Source organism: Oryctolagus cuniculus, chromosome 4 (assembly GCF_051225735.1).
Source record: "Oryctolagus cuniculus isolate XC-2025 breed Fujian yellow rabbit chromosome 4, ASM5122573v1, whole genome shotgun sequence".
NCBI lineage: Eukaryota > Metazoa > Chordata > Mammalia > Lagomorpha > Leporidae > Oryctolagus > Oryctolagus cuniculus.
This window is the reverse complement of record NC_142870.1, coordinates 106,386,884-106,407,957: the sequence shown is the minus strand read 5'-3', so window position 1 is coordinate 106,407,957 and position 21,074 is coordinate 106,386,884. Positions and strand designations below refer to the sequence as shown.

At 38.3% G+C, this 21,074-nt stretch overlaps 1 protein-coding gene across 10 annotated transcripts in view; it reads left to right on the top strand.

Moving 5' to 3' along the window:
- The window catches only part of NLGN1 (neuroligin 1), a 948,787-nt gene that overhangs the window by 197,254 nt on the left and 730,459 nt on the right, over nt 1-21,074 (top strand). For 8 of the 10 annotated variants that reach the window (XM_089330921.1, XM_089330920.1, XM_089330922.1 and 5 more), the window contains exon 2: nt 14,132-14,936. In XM_089330921.1, coding sequence (XP_089187047.1) covers nt 14,444-14,936 — 493 coding nt within the window. In that variant the 5' untranslated portion in view covers nt 14,132-14,443. Of the gene's footprint in view, nt 1-14,131; nt 14,937-15,381; nt 15,442-21,074 lie in introns of all 10 variants that reach the window. The other 2 variants (XM_051859134.3, XM_089330918.1) reach the window with 1 other exon arrangement.

Sequence of the window (21,074 nt, the reverse complement as noted above, 5' to 3'; positions counted from 1 at the left end):
GATTTGACTTATGAAAAATGTAGAAGAATGCTCTCTTTTTTTTTTTTTTTACAGTGTTCTCACTTTTCTCTGGTTCTTGAACAATTTTAGTTTAGTATTGAACTATATACCCAGCCACACTTCTTGAACTTAACTCTAGTTCACTTGGGGCAAGCCACACAAATTTTTTTTTTCCTTTTTCTGTAGCCTGCTTTTCTACAGTTATTTTAACACTCACTTAACGGCCACAATTAGAGTTTTGTGCTCCACTCATGTCATTCCTTTGGAGGTGCTGTGGGTGGTGCTTCAATAAGAGAACTATGTGTTTACCAATTTGTCTGTACATATAATTCTTTGTATATTATTGCACAATTTATTTTTTAAGATTTATTTATTTTATTTGAAAGGCAGAGTTACAGAGAAAGAGGGAGAAACAGAGAGAAAGAGAGATCTTCAATACCCTGGTTCACTTTCCAAATGGCTACAAGGGCCTGAGCTGAGCCAATCCAAAGCCGGAGCCAGGAGTGAGCCTCTTCAGGGTCCCCAGCACAGGTGCAGGGACCCAAGCACTTGGGCCATCTTCTGCTTTCCCAGGCCATAGCAGAGAGATGCATCAGAAGTGGAGCAGCTAGGACTTGAATCATCACTTATATGGGATGCCAGCGCTGCAGGTTGGTGGCTATACCTGCTACACCACAGCGCTGGCTCCTGCACAATTTAGAACATAATTAGACTTATTTACTTGTTTTCTTATTGATTTTGGTTATTATTTTGTGGTTCCATAGTGGAGGGAATGAACATAAGTTGAGTAGATAACATATTGGGCAAATGTTTTCTTGCAAGGTGCTTTTCTTACATTTTGCTTGTCTCTAAAAAACAAATACATTCTGGACAGTTTGAAAAGCCCAGGTAGTGATATAAAGGCATCTATATGTTCCTCAACAACTGCCATTTTGGAAACGTTCAATTAATACACTGATTCACTCTTTTTTTTAATTTTTTATTTTATTTTATTTTTTTTTTGACAGGCAGAGTGGACAGTGAGAGAGAGAGACAGAGAGAAAGGTCTTCCTTTTGCCGTTGGTTCACCCTCCAATGGCCGCCGCGGCCGGCGCGCTGCGGCCAGCGCACCGCGCTGATCCGATGGCAGGAGCCAGGAGCCAGGTGCTTCTCCTGGTCTCCCATGGGGTGCAGGGCCCAAGCACCTGGGCCATCCTCCACTGCACTCCCTGGCCACAGCAGAGGGCTGGCCTGGAAGAGGGGCAACCGGGACAGAGTCCGGCGCCCCGACCGGGACTAGAACCCGGTGTGCTGGCGCCGCTAGGCGGAGGATTAGCCTAGTGAGCCGCGGCGCCGGCCTGATTCACTCTTTATACAGATGTTTGACATCAGCTACATGCAACACTAGTGATTCTTGTTTCGTTATTGACACACCCAGTGAATTTTGGGTATTCAGAAGAAAAGATTAATTGTGGTATGTTAAAGTGAATTGAAAATTGTTTTTTTTTTTTAAAGGCATGGTGAATACTTTCATAGTGACATGGAATACTCACTATGCGTGGAAATTCAATAAGGTCAAACATGAAATCAAGGAATATTGATTTCATAAAAACCAAGTTGTGATTTCACTAGTATGAGATTTCCCCATAGGACAACCCCCTGCTCCCAAGAGAGAACTGAACAGGAAAACACTGATTATCAAGTAGGAAATTGACCAAGAGATGTCACAATATTCACACTTGAAAGTAATATTTGAGCTATTTAATAGTTAACCACAGTGCTAAAAGGAATAAAGGTCTACTTCAGCAACCATTATGTTTCAAGTCAGTGGATCTGTCATTTTAAGTTTAAATCTGTATTACTTAGCTGTCCAAAACTTTACGCACAAGAGGCAGTGTTACCTATCCAATTTGTTGTGGGTAAAAGACGTAATCAGTTTCATTACATCTTTATTTGTGGCAACTATTTTAACATATATGATACTATGAGATTGATGCCAAAAAGTTCCTGGTACTTGGAACTATAGTCTTTAATAATAATATTTGAGGAGGAAACTATTTTTTACACACTGGAAAAATACTAGAGTAGTATAGTTGTCTGTATCCTTCATGATGGTGGAGCTTTTTTGGTCTGTCTTGTTCAAAGTTGGGTATATTTCACTACTGCACCTAGAGCAGTGCCTAGCACATTACTAGGGATAAATAAAGTTTGCTGAATGAGTGTAGAGACCTGATTTTTAGCCTTAGGTGTTGGAAACTAAATGTACAATATCTTTACTTAACTGATACTTGATCTCTACGTTTTTGCCTTTTTTAAAATATGCAATCAATATTATTTGAATTGACAGACATTTTGAAGTAATATGCAATATTCCAAAATACCACATTATACTTAAAAGATTGAATTTTAATCAAAGATAAATAAGAACTATAGCATTTTATGGAATTTCATATATAGAGTTTATTTTGCAGTTATTTAAAAAGACTCATAAGTATTATAGGATTATTTCTGTTATAATTTACTTACAGGCCCCTTTCAGTTATTTTCTGCTATATGACAATTCAAGGAACTTTAGAGTTACTAAAAGTTATTTCAGACAGGTACAACATGAACAATAAAGAAAAGAATTAAAACATAATAAATTTGGAGATTTGGCCATTGTGTAAGATTTTTTTTATTATTATTATTTTTTATTTTTTGACAGGCAGAGTGGACAGTGAGAGAGAGAAAGAGAGAAAGGTCTCCCTTTTGCCGTTGGTTCATGCTCCAATGGCCGCCATGGCTGGTGCGCTGTGGCTGGCGCACCGCGCTGATCCGATGGCAGGAGCCAGGTGCTTCTCCTGGTCTCCCATGGGGTGCAGGGCCCAAGCACTTGGGCCATCCTCCACTGCACTCCCTGGCCACAGCAGAGAGCTGGCCTGGAAGAGGGGCATCCGGGACAGAATCCGGCGCCCCGACTGGGACTAGAACCCTGTGTGCCGGCGCCGTAAGGCGGAGGATTAGCCTAGTGAGCCGCGGCGCTGGCCATTGTGTAAGATTTTTATTTTTGCTATTTTTAAGTATGAAATTTTGTAATTTTAAGCTCTCAATTCTTTAAATTTTTAAAAAAAGATTTATCTATTTGAAAGGTGGAATTACAGAGAGGGAGAGAGGCAGAGGCAGAAAGAGAAGTCTTTGATCCACTGGTTTACTCCCCAATGGCCATAACAGTTAGGGCTGGGCCAGGCTGAAGCCAGGAGTGTCTTCCAGGTCTCCCATGTGATTGCAGAGGCCCAAGCACTTGGGCCATCCTCCACTGCTTTCCCTGGGCACACTGGCAGGAAACTGGATCAGAAGAGGAGCAGCTGAGACTCGAACTCGTACCCATTAGGGATGCCAGTAATGCAAGAAGCAACTCAACCCACTATGCCACAGCGCCAGCCTCTCAATTCTATAATTTGATTTAAAAGGCTTATTCACTTAGCAACATACACTCTACACATATATTTAGATTCTTGGTAATATTCTATTCATTTATGCCATGTTACCAAAATGGGCCATGAACAGGACACTGTTTTGAATAGTGTTATTGTTATTAGTACTGGTGGAACTATAATAAGAGAATTAAAGATGCAAATATCTGAAGAAGATTGCTAGAATAATATTCCTTCTTGTTTCAGCAGCTGGTTGAGTTCTTAGCCAGGTCAGGAGTGACAGGAAGCCATTTTGTTGTTTGATGCCTTACGCAAAAGGAGTTGGTGGTCTTAGTCCAGTTCCTAGTAGTTATGCCTCAAACAATAGGCACCATAGTGTTTGCCAATTCTAGCAGAAGCCTGGGACTGAATGGGCACAAAGGTTTAAGTGCCCTCTCTCTGCTAATTATCCCCTAAGAGGTCAAGATTGACACTCCCTGGCACAGGGCCATACCCAGAAACCTAGCGTGGCAACTGCCAAAGTTGGAGCTATTCTCTGGCAACAAGGGATTTTTTAAAAGAGGACTTTAATTAAAGGAGAGCACCAGGAATGGCAATTCTCCACTCTTCCCAGGCACCAGCAACTGACCAGACATAAAAATAAGCTTCCAGAGTGAACTGAGAATGTAGCAGTGCTCCTAGGTAGTGCTGGCTTCTCTATAAAGACACTGGCAGGCATAATTAAGTTGCTTCTGGAAGCAATGACTTGTGACCCAAAGGTGGCCCCTCTCAGACAAAAGCATCAATTTAATATCAAGGGAAGTAATCAGCTCTACCTGGCTGTCTCTCCTAAGCTCTTGAGTGATTATTCATTTTCTTCCGTGAGATCACAGGGTCGCCAATTGGTTTTAAAAACGTGTCCTGCAGTATTTTACATACACATTAAAACTATCGCCCCAGACTTTTTGAAAAGCATCCTGTCTCATCGATTCTTGTTCCTCTCATTCTTATCACCTTCCTGTTCATTTGGAAGTCAGGGCTCTTAAGTAGATTCTAGATTTAACAATAACTATTTTGAAGATCCACCTGAGAGCTGTTGCAAGGTAAATAGAAAGTAAAACGTATTTTACATCATTAATGTTAAATGCCTTTTTTCTTAGCATCCTCCCAAGGCAATTAACAAGCAACCAAATTCTCCAATACTTAGCCATTTGTTGTAATGACGGTTATAACACAGATACACAATTGTGTACTACAGAAGGAATTGCTGTCACTTTAATTTCTTTTGTGTTGTCAGAAAATCTGTTATGACATATTAGAATCCCATTTTTGTCCGCATAATGATAAAATTAGTCACCAGTCTATATGGTGCACATCTTATGCACATCTCTGCATGATGAGAAGTTTTCATTGTACTTTAATTGGTTTCTATCTCTTATCTCTTTTACCCTCTTTTGCTGCAAGTCTAATTAGGCTAATGTCCCCGCAAGAGTTCAGCATCACAGATGGATAAATCTGAGGGATGTGTTAATTGGTGAAAAATAATATAATGAATGAATGGTCATTCATTCTAGAAATATTGCCCAAAGAGCTACAATGTAACATGTTGTTCAATGGATGGTTATAAAAATCCAACAATTTATAGGATATAGCCTCTGTGCCTGAAGACCAAGACTGATCGAGTGATTACAATTATTGCCATACCTGAAATTAATGCATTCTCCCTGAAAACTGCTTACAAACTCTTGAGTTGTCAGCTCCTTTCTCCTCTCCATTCCAATGCTCTACCCTCCCTCACATCACAGTGGTCTCTGGAAAGACCGAGGTTCTAGAGCAGCCAGGTTTCCTCATGCCTCCCTCTGATACATTTTTCTCTCTAGCCTTTTCCTGCCAACTTCTCATTCTTCAGAACCTTGTTTACAGATGACTTCCTCGGGAAGGTCATCCCTCCCATTCCAGACTCTTGCCTTAGAGTACCCTACATGATCCTTTCTGGATCATGTAGCTGCATATTTAGCTTGTGTGACTGATTTACTAAAGTTTTTCTTCCTTAATTGAACTTTAGTCTCCATGAAAATCAACTCTATCTTATTCATGTTGACTTCTCTATTAGTTGGCAGTAAGTATTTACCAGATGTAAGAACAAAGATGGGTTTGAGATTACAAATACAAAGCACTGTAGGTTCAGCTCGGAGACATTATGAGTTCCAAGAAGGGACTGTTTTCATGACTGTAAGGATCAGTGAATAATGTACTGTATTTTAAGCTAGGTTTTGAGGAGTGCTAACTGGAGTCACCCCAGGCAAAAATTGATGGGGGCAGCATTATCCATGTAGAAGACTTTGCAGGAACAAGTTGGGCCCAATTTGCTGAGCGCTGGCCGCAGTGCTGTGTGCTACCTTCGTTAGTATTGTTTATTTGCAAAGATACTTTGCTACCAGCTAGAACCTGTTTTTTTGTGCTTTTTTCCTTGTTGTTCTCAAGTTTTAGCTTACTTTATCTCCATCATGTTTTATATTCTGTGATTTTCTCACCATCATTGGAGAGGCATATTGAAAGTGGAAGTAGCCCAATGGAAAAGGGAACAAATAGGACCAATTGCATTTTCTGCAGAGGAATGGAGCAAGGGGTGTAACTCTGGGAAACAGTTGAGATTAGCCTACCTTTCTCTCAGAAGAAACAGTGGGCAAATGTGAGAAGAGACAAGGTTTGTCTTTACACTCTGTTAATTATTTTGCCTTATCTCCTATTTGTTGATGCTTGATACCTCCATAAACTGTACTCTTGTTTTATTGAAGAATGTCCCTGTGACTGTCTTTCTGAATTCAATTTAATTATCTTCTAGAAGGAGATGATAATAACCTCTATCTCAGGATATTTAGAGACAGTTAAATGAGATGATGCAGTTATCTCCATGTGTAGCCACAGTACCGACTCATTTGGTGCTTAACATTAATCCGATTATTGCTTAATAATGGTCTTGAAAGAATGTCCTTATTGCCACATCAGCTCTCAATGGCTCCACATTGATATGGCCACAATATGGGGCATGGCATCCCTTAAGCTTTTTATATGATCAAGGTCTTGGAATTTTATATTCCCAGCACAAAATCACTGGTTCTAAATCACTAACATTTTGTTTTGGTTGTCTTCTGATAACTTCTTATCAGTATATTCAATCAGTTAAGCTGTTCAACACTAGAATTCCCATTTTTCATTATCTTTGTTTCCGTCTGTTCTACAATTCTTGCTTTTCTTAGGTTGAATGTTGACTTCTATCACTTACTCTGTGTCCCAGAGTATGATATGCTATTAGCAAAAGTCTCAAAACCACATTGTTTGGCGCTGCTATAAATTGTGCCTGTTAACAAGCTCAAGCAAGCTGACCAGCAACTCCTAATTTCCCTCTTGTTGGTGTCCTGTGTGTTTCAATCTCCTCTAATCCTTAACCTGAGCATCTGGCTCAGGTTAAGCTGTTGGAGAGCAGTGCAAAAAGTGTTAGAAAGATTCAGGGCATGTGCTTTGGTCTGTTTCTTAGGTCTATCCATCTTCTTGAATTTGTTGTCTTCAGAGATTATTTAGCCACCTGAAGCCTCCTTTTCTCTACCTCAAATAACATTTCCTGGTCTACAAATCTGTTGTGAGAACTCAGTGTTATGAGTGCATGAACTGTTTTGAATGGGGCTGGTGAGCAGTTGGTGATCTGTAATATCAGTTGTTTGTGTTGTCGTTTTCACCTCGTTGTAGATGACTCCAACTGATACTTCAACTGAACCTAAAAGTAAAGTGCTGGTTTCATCTCTGCCATTCCATTCACTAAATTAATGCTAGCTATCACCTTTGGGATCACACATTCTGCATTTTTGATAACAAACCTTGAAAGGTATAAGTATATCCATAGAATTCCACTTAACTATGACCATCACCAGATTGAAAAACTCACCAAGATTGAAATTTTAAAAAATGATAAAATTAAAATCAATATTTTGGAGTTGCTATAAATCTGATGCCTTCATTCTATCATTCAAGAGTATCTCAAGACACAGATATTAGATATTTTCAGGGTAAAATTCACAGCTAATAAAACAAACATCAATCCGCACTCAAAGTTATCTTGCTGATGTTTGCAAACAATAAAAAGTCTTTGTCAAACTTTTTATTACATGTAGGTAGCCATTTTTAAAAATCTTTTAGCTGATGAAAAGGTTGTATTAAAATTGGAAGTTTTGTTTCTGTCCTCTTATTCCTTACATAGGAATATCTTACTACTATTGCCTTTAATCCATATTTACCTGTGGGAAAAACTTCATATGGTAGTCCATTGGGTGAAGATTGTTTTGATTTCAACTTGATAAAAATGTGTAAATCACTTATCTGTGATATAGACACTAATGTATCACTAGGCATTGAAAATGAGCAGTAACAACAAAATGCTTTTGGTGAACTGTGTTATGCAACCATCCACCTTTCTCAGGTGCTCCGTGCCTCACAGAACCACTGAAGACACTGGTATTAAATACTAGCAAAACTCAATGTTTTCCTCTTTTGGTTTTATGTGGTTCAAATATGTACTTCCCCATTTCACCTGATCATCGTTTGTGGGGTATGAACACACTGCTTGGGAGATCCATGCTCCATAGTAGGGCCAGTTTAATTTCCCTATGAATAAATTTGATAAAACTCTTCCCTAGCTAGGGATCTTTAGGGACTTTTCATCACCCAGGAAATATAATTCAAACTCTTTAGCCTCTATTGAAGAACCTGCTTGATCTGCTTCTAGCCTGGCTTTTGAGCCTCATTCAACGCCCATCCTCAAGAACTCAGGGCTCTGGCTCAACTAGACCGTACTTCCCCTTAACAAGGCGTTTTCTTTCCTTTCTGTGAGATTTCCTAGCGAAGGGTAAGGCATTGAGATAGAGGTTTGCGTGTAAGAAGTTCAGCGGGACGTACCATGAGGAACAGTACCTGTAAGGGAGTGAGGGACTCTGTGTCAGCTCCTCCCTCTGCTGGTTTCACAGGAGCTCCGAGGCTTGGGATGGCTCCTCATAGCCGTTCCGTCTCTGGATCCTGTAGCGGAGCAGTCGTTGCAGTGTGAGTGGCCCCCAGGGGCGGTGACCATCACAGCGTCCACTCTGCGCTCCTCACACTCTTCCTGGAACGTGCCGTGCCCTCTGTGATTCCTTCTGTTACCATTGCTGTTTGTCCAGATCATCTTTATTCTTTGAGCACACTTCATTTTCCCTCTGATTTATGAATTCTTTCATAATCCTGCATCTGGAGATTGACCTGTCTCTTCTTTGAGAGTCTGAAAACATTTTATATGACTGCATGTATTTGTTTAGTCATCTCACTTAAAAAAAAAAAAAAAGAAAAACTGAGTTACACATTAGTTACTTTAAGGGTTCAGTTGCTGAAAAGACCCAAATAGCTCATAGATATTGGACAGGTTTATTATAAGGAAAGAATGTAGGTCAGGAACCACAGGGGAAGGATATGCATTAAATAGGGTCTGAAGATCTCATACTCACACTTCTTTGTTCTCCCACTGCCAGGTCACACAGGACATTCTTTGCTTGCAGTTCCTGAACCACAACCAGTGTGAAATATCTCCATACAGGAAGCCCAGAGTCTGCTAGTGGTCAGATTCTGTTGCAGTGAGCTGGCCCTGTGGGTACATTCCAGATACACAGCCAGTCTCAGCCATTGAAAACAGCCACACAGTTGTTATTAAATCAAATTATTTGTTAAATTGTCATTACTAAATCAAATTAGTCCGATTATCATTACTAAGCCTTATTGACAACTGGTGTGGCATGACTTCAAAACAACTCACAGACCCATAAGCAGAAAACGTTTTTCTTTAGTTATCACAGTGGTTCTTCACTATTCCTGATTTTTGCATTTGCAAATTTACTTATTCACTAGAATTTATTCATAACCTCAAAATCAGCCCTTTCTCAGTCAGTCCACAGACATAACCAGTGCAATATAAACCTTCGCTGCTCTGTGAGCACGTTTCCAGCTGATCAAACAAGCCAATACATTGCATTCTTGCTTCAGCTCTAGAACAGTATGGAGCTGGCAGAGGTGTCACTGTGCAGTATGAGAAACTCCACTGTGGGACCAGTAAATGTGGGTGTTAAATTCCACTTCTGACACCTATTAGTGGGGTAGCCTCAGGCACATGGTTCTGAGCCTCAGTTTTTCTCCTGTAAAGAAAATAAAATCTACTAGGATAAGTTATTTTAAGGGTTTAAGTTTACAATGTGTAATCACGGAAAATATATATTTATGTATCCCTGGAATAAATAAATGTGTTACCTAATTTAGTGTTTGCGGTGACTTTAGAGAACATCTGCCATGAATAACAAGGATCGACCGCATATTGTTCTAGTAATGACTAATGGTCACCGTCAAGCTTGGAAGCTCTGGTAGTCAATCCAAATAAGCTGAGATTTAGTCAAGTTTGCATTATGTAAAGGATTTTTATATTGATTGTATGATGGATATAAAGATACTGAAGTGCATTTATACACACGCTCATGAAAGTACTATTTGCTTTCAAATAGGAAATTCAGTAGTAGCAATTTGGGTTCTGAAGCCAGGAACCTGGCGTTTCCTGCAGGTCTCCCATGTGGGTGCAGGGGCCCAAGTACTTGGGCCATGTTCCACTACTTTCCTAGCTCACAGCAGAGAGCTGGATCAGAAATAGAGCAGCCAGGACTTGAACTGGCACCCATATGAGATGCTGGCACTGCAGGTGGTGGCCTCACCAGCTATGCCACAGCACCAGCCCCCGTCCCCTGTTCTATATATATTTATTAAGCACATATCACTTTATATCCTGCAGTAGAGCCATTTTTTTAAAATGTGAACTATCTCTTTACAGTATTGTGAGCTGCTTAGGAGCAATGAGTAGAATGTACTTGTCTTTAAATTCTCCACAGCAGTTATCGCATTAGTTTGCATTTTGTAAACACCAAATAAATATTGAATGAAAGATTGGATGAACATGGCCACCCAGTGCAATGGCCGAATATCCCAGACAGTTCTCTTGAACTGAACCACTCATGAGCAAAATAGGTGAGGGCCTAGATGTTTTGATGAATTAACACAAGAGACAAAATATAATATGATTTATGATGTGCTTTTAAAAAGTATTCATTTTGGCCGGCGCTGTGGCTCACTAGGCTAATCCTCCGCCTTACGGCACCGGCACACCGGGTTCTAGTCCCGGTCGGGGCTCCGGATTCTGTCCCGGTTGCCCCTCTTCCAGGCCAGCTCTCTGCTGTGGCCAGGGAGTGCAGTGGAGGATGGCCCAAGTGCTTGGGCCCTGCACCCGCATGGGAGATCAGGAAAAAGCACCTGGCTCCTGGCTTCGGATCAGCGCAGTGCGCTGGCCGCAGTGTGCCAGCCGTGGCGGTTATTGGAGGGTGAACCAACGGCAAAGGAAGACCTTTCTCTCTTTCTCTCTCTCTCTCACTGTCCACTCTGCCTGTATGTAAAAAAAAAAAAAAAAAAAAAAAAGTATTTATTTTTCTTGTGAAACCATACATGCTTTAACTCAAAGTTAGAAATGATAGAAGAATTGATGAGCTATTATCTCCTCACAGAAGAATTGATGAGCTAGTGTCTCCTCTAACTGTAGACTTGGTGGGGCAGCCCTGTGTGGATCAGTACATAGGCTAATCTACAGGAGATATGATTGGCTTGACCTGCTGAATGTGAATTTTCTGACATTGTTATTTCAGTGTATTTACTTAAGAATATTTGGAGCATACAGAGAATTCCACAATGAAAATATGTGTGTGTATGTGTGTGTATATCACCCAATACTTTGAAATACAAAGATTTTGTTAAACTTGTCATTGATTACTGATCTTTTAAGATCTCAACACAGATTATCCATTTTAGGCGTGAGTTAATTCATGAAATTAAGTTCTTTAATTTTCTCTTTAACCAGAGGTGATAACTATCACCTACTATGTATTTATGTATCTTAGCTTTATTTAAGTAGTATATTGCTGTATCTAATTTTCTATGATTCATTTTATTAAAAAACTTTTGGTTTATGTTTGATTTATCTATAGGCCCTTTATTTTTACTGATTTTTAAATTCTAATTTGTGACTATATCATAATTTATCAGTATCCATTAGTAGACACTAAAGTTGTGTTAAGATTTCTTTATTCTTTTTAGAGACAAATTATACAAATCATTGCTTTAACATGATCTGTATAATTGTGTAACAACTGCCTTTAGGATCACTGCTTGGAGGACAAAGAAACATTTTAACGGAGAGTTGCAAAATAAAATCTAAACTTCCAATAACAATAGGGTAGATCATTTCAATTTCTCTGTTTCTGTGAAACTGTCAGAGCTTTTACTCTGTCTTCTGAAGAAATATAAAACACTTTGATAGTCCAATTTAAAATACACTATGATAAATCTTTTAAAAAGTGGTAACTGTGAATTGAGAGTTTATCATCGATCAAGAGGGTAGCCTTTAATTCAGACAGCAGTGGGCTCCTGGTTTTCTGAGAGCCTATGGCCAGGAGATGCTACTGCTTTGGGTCTTAGTTCTAGAGTAACAAGGGCATAACTGTTGAACCTGTTTTCTAGGCTTGTTGTCAGTAGATGTAACTGTGTGAAGGGTTTGGCACATACTAAGGAAGCATCAGAAAGGAGGGGGGGAAAATGTGCCAACAAATTTGAGAGCCTTTCCATTGAGACATATATGCATTTTTCCAGTGATCTAAACAAGCTGCATTTTTCACATTAGACTTGGATGTCTGTTATTATAATGATGACTTTTGCAAGATCTTTGAGTCAGTGCAATAGATACTATTGTACCTGCATACATGTAAAGTGGGATATTTTTGTAACATACCTACATACATGTAAAGTGGGATATTTTTGTAACATCAGGAACTAAACCTCATTAAAATTTGAACATTCACCATGGCAAGCAATCATCTGCAATTTGTATTAAAATAGCACATTAGTGGGAAACAGGAGCCAGTTTATTATTAACACAATTAAGGGTTTGTGCGTATAAAAAAGGAGCATTATTTTGTTAACAAATAACCAAATATTTTGTATTAATAAGGTATCAGTTATCTGAAGAACTTTTGCAAAGTGCCGTGCTTGAAAATTAGGCTAAGTAAAAATTGGTGTTTGAGACATTGAAAGCCTGGCCTCAGGTTCTCCATTTGAGGTGTCAAAATTGGGCTCTTGTAAAAAGACACCAAGAAAGATTTAATCTTACGTTCTGGCCCACCATGATTCTGTACGAGAATAAGCATAATATACTCTTTATAGAAATGGGTTTGTGTAGCTAAGTCTTAGATAAGTGCTAGAGTTGTAGGGCATTCAAGGGATGGGATTAAGCCTGTCTTATGTATGATAATATGCTTTCACAGCAAACATATATGAATTCACAGACTGAAGTATTTCAGAATATAGACATTTATCTCCTTATTGCTTTCTGTGATGGACTGTTCAGAGCTAAAGGAACACCAGCCCAGAACCAAATCTCCTGCTGCCCTATATAGTTTTTACAATCTCCTTTTAAATAACAGCAAGTCAGGGCAGTCTCGCTGGCAGAGCAGCACTTCTTCAGGAATCTTCCCATAATATGACAGGATAGAACTATTTCTAATACAAATCAACACGATTAGTTTCAAAGGGAACATGTTAAAAGGTTGCTTGAACAAGAAGAGACAAATTTTCTGAGCTGTATGCTATTTGGCAGTTAATTTAAAATTACACTGAGAATTGCACTGCACTGAATGTTACAGCTTATTCTGATGCATTTTAAGTCGAACTGAGTCAACAGTGTTAGATATTTGATTAGTGTAAATATGCGAGATGCCATGATTGGCTATGATTGTTCTTTTAAATTACCATACTCTTTTTTTGTATTCTTCCTTTGATCTCTACCAGACCATGAGACAACATTTGTAATTTAAAATATATTGACTTTGACTCAGAAATTCACATTGCAAATTTATTGATATCTAAAATATGCAACTAGGAGATAAAATAACTTTGCAAAGCAGATGCCAACTTCTTCCTCTTTTTCAAGCTGTGTCTAAAGACATTTTATCCTTTAAATTTTTGAGTCTTAAATGAAAGTGGGGGAATCTATAGCCAAAGTTTTATGCAAACTTTTGAGGGATAACAAGGAAGTTGAGTTTCTGTGGTAGTTGCACTTAATATAATGATAGTTGAACTAGTTCTAGTTTTCTTGCTCTAACCTTACCTTTGTTTTTTGGATAAGCATAGAGTTAGGATTGAGAATTCCCTTTTTGTTTATTTTCAATATATAGTCATTCTTAAAGAGTTGTGCATTTCACTATCAATTATTTTAAAAGGTTTTCTATTAGATTCTAATTTTGAGTAGGTTTGTTGATTAATTCTGTAGTCAGTTGAAGTGATTGAAAACTCAATAAAAGGGAAATTTCACACACAACCTTCTGCATTTAAAAAATACTTTACTGTGAGTTGTTTCTGAAACCACATATTTTGGCATGGCCTGCTTCCACTTAAATATATATAAAGTCAGCAGGCAAGTTTCTCAATAATCCAATAGTCTGTTATTTCACTTGTCATCTCACATCAAACCATAATTTTTCTATGGTTCTATGTAACTGGCCTGATTCTAGTCACTATTAATGTATTTCTGTAGCTTGTAAAATAGCTAGTTATCTCTCTATTTCTTCTTATTCATACTAATGATTTATTTTCATTTTCTCTAGGATATAGACCTGCAGCTAACTGGATTTGATTTATAAGAGGGAAGTCTACAGTCAATGGCCTCTCTTGCCGCATTGCTACTCTGGGAAACAGAATGGTCAATAGGATGCGGTCTGGTAAATAGTGATGATTGAAGATGTTTCTTCGATACAAGTGAAATCAGTGGGAAATACTTGCTGCATAAAGATCTTTCTGAGCTTTTCTGAACAAGCTCACCTTTGAGCAATTGGAAGCATATTCTGCCATTATACACTCTTTCTGAAGTGGATATAAATACATCTGCCTCACTGAAACCAGGCAACTAATGTGGGACCATGGCACCAGCCAGGTGCACACGGCTCAGTTATGTTTGGAGAGCAGTGATGTCCTGCTTGGTGCACAGGGGAGTGGGTGCCTCATTGACTCTCTTTATGTTGGGATGTTTGCTTCAGGCTGCCCATGTGCTCTCACAAAAATTGGATGATATGGACCCACTGGTGACTACCAACTTCGGCAAGATAAGAGGGATTAAGAAAGAACTGAATAATGAAATTTTGGGGCCTGTTATTCAGTTTCTCGGGGTTCCATATGCAGCTCCCCCAACAGGAGAACATCGTTTTCAGCCTCCAGAACCACCATCGCCCTGGTCAGACATCAGGAATGCCACTCAGTTTGCTCCTGTGTGTCCCCAGAATATCATTGATGGAAGACTGCCAGAAGTCATGCTTCCTGTGTGGTTTACTAACAACCTGGATGTGGTTTCATCGTATGTGCAAGATCAGAGTGAAGACTGCCTGTATTTAAACATTTATGTCCCAACTGAGGATGGTGAGTTTATTGCAGAAAAAAAAAAAAACAAGGAACTATATTTATAGATTTATTTTCTATTCTAAGTTCTAACAATATTAATTCATGTGTACTGGTAGTATGCATGGCTTTTCCTGTTGGCATGTAGACATATTTTACATGCGTGCATGCTGCTCTTTTTATTTATGTGTGTCAGTGTATCTCTTTTTTTTCCTGTGCCTACTCATTTTCTTTCCTCCACAGCACGTATATTTAGGTAGAAATGGGTTCCTAATTTCCATTTCCTACCAAATGACTTCTGAGAAGACGCATCAACATTTCCTCATTGCATGTGCAGGCTCAACGAACTGGGGATCTTTCGCACTCAGTAAATGCAGGAGTGTTTAAGTTAGACAGTGGTGTTGCATGTTCCGGCGGTCTGTGATGGAGCGCCATGTTATTTTCTAGTCTTCTATTCATTTTTCAGTAAAAAGAATATCCAAGGAATGTGCCAGAAAACCCGGCAAGAAAATATGTAGAAAAGGAGGTATGTATAAAAGTGAAAATAAAACTGGGGGAAAAAAAACCTGGAGAGGAAGGACAAGATACTCTCCCTAAGGATTATTTGCTGATGCTGGAAAGTGAATGGTTAGGTGAAATCTAAAATGTGATGAAGTGTATCAAGGAATAGAAAGATGGTCAAGGAGAGCTCTGGCTGAGTAGATGACATCAGCAAGGTTCATTGGTGGTGCCTTGTGTTCTAGCTCTGGTAGCAAAAGCAAGAGGTGAATCTCTACTTTGAGTTTGCATATAATGGAGAAGATACTTAGGCTATGATATTGCCTTTAAAGAACTGAAATTGAACTCTTCTACACATGAGATTTGTGTACCTCTTAAAATTGATCAGTTAAGTCTGTTGAGTCATTTTTTGTTTGTTGATTTTTTTCTCCTACTGAACTCTCTATTGAAATTTTTCATCACAAGGGTAATTTGCCATACCTATTGGACAATAACCATTAGTAAGTAATGATGTTGTTTCTCAGGCAGTCTTTTTATTTTCAGTTCTGTCTTCCAGAAAAGAATAAGATTTTGCAGATTTTATACTAAATATTTACAGACTAAAAATTACTTTAACATTTTTATATTTATGTTAAACAATTTAAAACATAGGGAAGAACATGATTCAGAAGCTACAATTAAATCAACCTTCAAATCATCCTCTAGCCAGATTGAGCAAATGTAGATACTGACAGCTGCAAGCTTGCATCTGAATGTAGCTTGTCCACACTGCATTTTTATATAACATTCAGTAAATCACTCATAGGGAGTATGATTTTCTATGGTAGTAAATCATCTAAGTGTTGCTTTGACCTTATTTATTACTTTGTAGGATTTCCAATCTTCATACAGAAGTCATATTAATATTCTAGTGCTGTACATTCTCTCTCTCTCTCTCTCTCTCTCTCTCTCTGCTTCTAATCTTTTGGCTGGACCAACTCAGATTTCACTACAACATCCTTGTGGGATGTGTCTAACCTGTTCTGTTATACTTGAGATTGTATTATATGAAAAATATTTCATATAACAGAATTCTCAACTGCAGATTAGAAGTATTTGATTAAACTGACTTTTATTTTGTTTTTGCTGTTATTTCATTGACGCTGGTATAATGGGATTAAATCCCCATTTTCTAAAATTGATGCCGTGATTTGGGTTAAAAACACAGTGTACTTAACGAGATGGATATGGAGGCAACAAAGATGTTTTTAAACAACTAAAAAAAGTATTTTGTTTGTCCATAAATGAGAATAACTGCAGTAATTTATATGCCTTCCATTAATGTGCAGTTTTACAGTGGTTATTATTATGCAGCTTATCAAGTATGTGTAATTAGCTAAGTGACTTTTGCCTCCTATCACAAAGATGTTGATTTGCAAAGTCATAAATAAAGATGTTGTAGAAGAATGCATAAATAGATCATAATACTGAAAAATATGTATGATCAAGAAAAAGATAAAGGTATCAAAAGATAAGCTAGTTAGTGAGAAAGTGACCTTTCTTATCATGTAACTTCAAAGGGACAAGGACTTGTTAGAAAATTAATTCTCTTTGTTTTTTGGATTATTGGTTCCATCCACTTTATAAGAGAGTTGGCAAAGAGGTATGTAGTCCATACTGTTTACCTTGGCACACTAAGAACTGATTCATAATGAGAGAGAGGAAAGCTCTATAGATGCTCATTTGAGCCAGTATCGTTTGTAGTCCAAACCTATTGTGCTTTTATATATCCTTAGTGAAGCACTCCAAAAATTATTTTGGTTGGGATTTCAATAAAACTGATATTATTAAATAAGTTATGCTCATTTATTTGCTGTTTGTATTTTATCCCAAAATCTGAACAACAATTCAACTGTAATTTTCTATATAAGTAGTATTTTTAATTAAGCAAAAGCGAAAATTTAGTTTGTCTTTGAATTTTTTTCAAGTATAATTTTTTTGTCATTCTCTATGATGAAGGGTCTATTATGATCATTTCAAGAGTAATATTAGAAATTATTATATCTGTTTAGTATATACTAGCATATTGCATATGGAACTATGCATTTTTTCCGAAGAATTCCATAGGTTTATAAATGATGGTTCAGAAACTGTGAGAATAGTCATGCTGCCCTTTAGGGAAATGCTAATGAGCATTTGACTTATTATTATTTACCTCTGTTAAGTTGAATGATCACCTACAGAGACAGATGAACCCTAAAACTAGGTGCTAGGTACATGATAATCTGTGCATACTGTATTCATTGAGAAATATTGTGTAATTGCCAATTATAAGGTTCATACTATTCAAGGGAGTAATGAATGAAAAAAAAAGAACCCTCTTCTCATAAAAATTCATTCAAGTAACTATACAAAGAATGAAGCAGTTTCTGCACTTTAGTCTGTATAAAAGGAAGAAACTATTCTCTTTCCTTCAAGAAACTTTGTGTTATAATTTTTAAATGATCTTCTACAATATATACTATGCATATGAAGAAAACGCATATTTTTTTATAACATGTAGAGTTATAGACAGTGAGAGAGAGACAGAGAGAAAGGTCTTCCTTCCATTGGTTCACTCCCCTAATGGCCGCTACTACCAGTGCTGCACCGATCTGAAGCCAGGAGCTTGGTACTTCCTCCTGGTCTCGCATGTGGGTGCAGGGACCAAGCACTTGGGCCATCCTCCAATGCCCTCCCGGGCCACAGCAGAGAGCTGGACTGGAAGAGAAGCAACCGGGACTAGTACCCAGCGCCCCGACTGGGATTAGAACCTGGGGTGCCAGTGCCACAGGCGGAGGATTAGCCAAGTGAGCAACAGCGCCAGCCAAAAATGCACATTTTTTATCCATAGTCTGCCTCTTGTTTTAAAACCGTTCCCAGTTGCACTTCCTAACCTAACTTTTTACATTTCCCATGATAGATTTAGCCATATGTTAATTATTCTGTATCTATTTCTTGAAAGTTTATCCTTGCAAAATTTAAAAGAAGAGTGAATTCTTAAAATGAGATAACTGTCCACACTTGGACTAATAGAGAAAATAATATGACAGAACCTAGAATTTGAGTATGAAGGGCAGGTGTTTGCTTTGAGGTATTTTGCATAATGTGTCCATTTAATCATCACAGTAATTTTATTAGAATAGTCCCTTACCATCTCTTTTTTTTTGCTAATAAGGAAACAGGTACTGAGAAATTAGAAGTGCAGGTGTGGCTTCAGTTCTTACATTGAATGAATTTTCATTATGATAAATTATCTCCTTCCTGTTCAAGATTTCTGTAGCAGAGGCTTTTATGTCTCAATTCTTCTCCCTACTCTATCTTCCTTTTTATACATATCCAAATATATCATTATATCTGTTTTTGATGAGTTCTCAATATTTTGTGAAACTTAGTGAGCACTTTGACTGAATTGGGTCGAGCCAATGTTACCAGTTTCCAATAACATACTCAGTACTCATTTTAGTGAATACTTTTAATAGTAGATATTTCTTGCTATCCAGACTAAGATCTCAATATATATCTACTGGTTGCTACCAAGGAGTAGCTCTAACTTGCTTACATTTCCCTTTGTCTAGGTTGCTCTTTTATGAGAATTGACAAAAAACAATAAATTGGTCACATAGTAGGCAGTGAGCATAAAAAGGAGGAGCAATGTAGCCAGAAAATCCACAAACATTGATTGGCTCATGGATACTCCAGAGTTGTGTAGCCTTGTACATCTTCTGCATTGTAATTATTATTTGCATAGCTCTTCTAAGATAAATACAGAATTCATTTTAATTTATGCACTTGTAAGACATTGTCAGTCTTTTATTTAACACAATTTTTACTGTGCAGAAGATTACAATCTTTACAGATGGTTCTGGTACAATTTCTTACTCTTTGAGCATTTTGTTCCTAAATTTCAAAAACATTTTTGTATATTGTGTTTAACAGTCTTTGCCTGATGTAACCTTAATGTTATCCAAGAGCCTTTTCCACAATTTTGTGTTTTATTGGTTAGTTGGTTAACAGAGGGATTGATTTTTCCCTAATTAAATATGTGCAGTGTTGACACCTATCACTGTCAATGTGTTTAGGATTCTAAAAGGGGATTACATTTCAGAATGTAATTCCTTCTGGTCCCTATATTTCTAACTAATGCATTTATTTATGTAACAAATATGTATTGATTGCTTACCCTGTGCTGATTAATATTCCAGATCCAAGAATATATGTGAAGAAAAGAGGGGGAAAATCCTGTTCTCTTGAAGCCTATATACTAGTGCATGGAGATGGGTTGTAAAGAATAAACACAATAAACACCTAAGTTAAGAAAATGCATGAAGGGGGCAAATAAGCAAAGAAGGGAGGACCAGAGGAGCAGACAAGAAGCTCAAAGTTTATTTTTGAATAAGATGATCACAGCACTTCGTATCTGAGCAAAGGCTGGAGGAGTTAAGGTGGATATCTAGGGAAAGAGTAAAGCAAAGAATTAATATGAAGGCATTAAAGTGGAAGTCATCACTGTATATTTAAGGGATGATTGGGAATATAGCATTTCTAGAACCAAGAGAAATAAAGAGGCAATGAGGGCTGGTGCCGCGGCTTACTAGGCTAATCCTCCGTCTGTGGTGCCCACACCCCCGGTCCTAGTCCCGGTTGGGGTGCTGGTTCTGTCCCGGTTGCTACTCTTTCAGTCCAGCTCTCTGCTGTGGCCCGGGAAGGCAGTAGAGGATGTCCCAGGTCCTTGGGCCCTACACCCACACAGGAGACCAGGAGGAAGCACCTGGCTCCTGGTATTGGATCGAAGCAGCGCGCTGGCTGTGGCAGCCACTTGGGGGGGTGAACCAACGGAAAAAGATCTCTCTCTCTCTCTCTCTCTTTCTCTCTCTCTCTCTCTTTGTGTGTGTGTGTAACTCTACCTGTCCAAAAAAAAAAAAAAAAAAAAAAAGGAGGCAATGAGATATAGAATGATCTGACTTCAATTTAAAATGATCGTTCTAGTTGATAAATTGAAAGTAGGTTGTTGGAGAGTGGGAAGAAATGGGCAGAGCAGGAGGAGGCTGTTGTAGCCCAGCTAAGACATGAGCATTATCCAGGATCAGACAAGGATAGTAAAAAGGGAAATGATGCATTCTGTATGTATTTTTTTTGTTAACTTTTATTTAATGAATATGAATTTCCAAAGTACAGCTTATGGATTACAATGGCTCCCCCCCATAACTGCCCTCCCACCCACAACCCTCCCCTTTCCCGCTCCCTCTCCCCTTCCATTCACATCAAGATTCATTTTCAATTCTCTTTATATACAGAAGATCAGTTTAGCATATTTTAAGTAAAGGTTTCAACAGTTTGCTTCCACATAGAAACACAAAGTGAAAAATACTGTTTGAGTACTAGTCATAGCATTAATCACAATGTACAGCACATTAAGGACAGAGATCCTACATGAGGAGTAAGTGCACAGTGACTTCTGTTCTTGACTTAACAAATTGACGCTCTTGTTTATGGCATCAGTAATCACCCTAGGTTCTTGTCATGAGTTGCCAAGGCTATGGAAGCCTTTTGAGTTCACCAACTCTGATCATATTTAGACAAGGTCGTAGTCAGAGTGGAAGTTCTCTCCTCCCTTCAGAGAAAGGTACCTCCTTCTTTGAT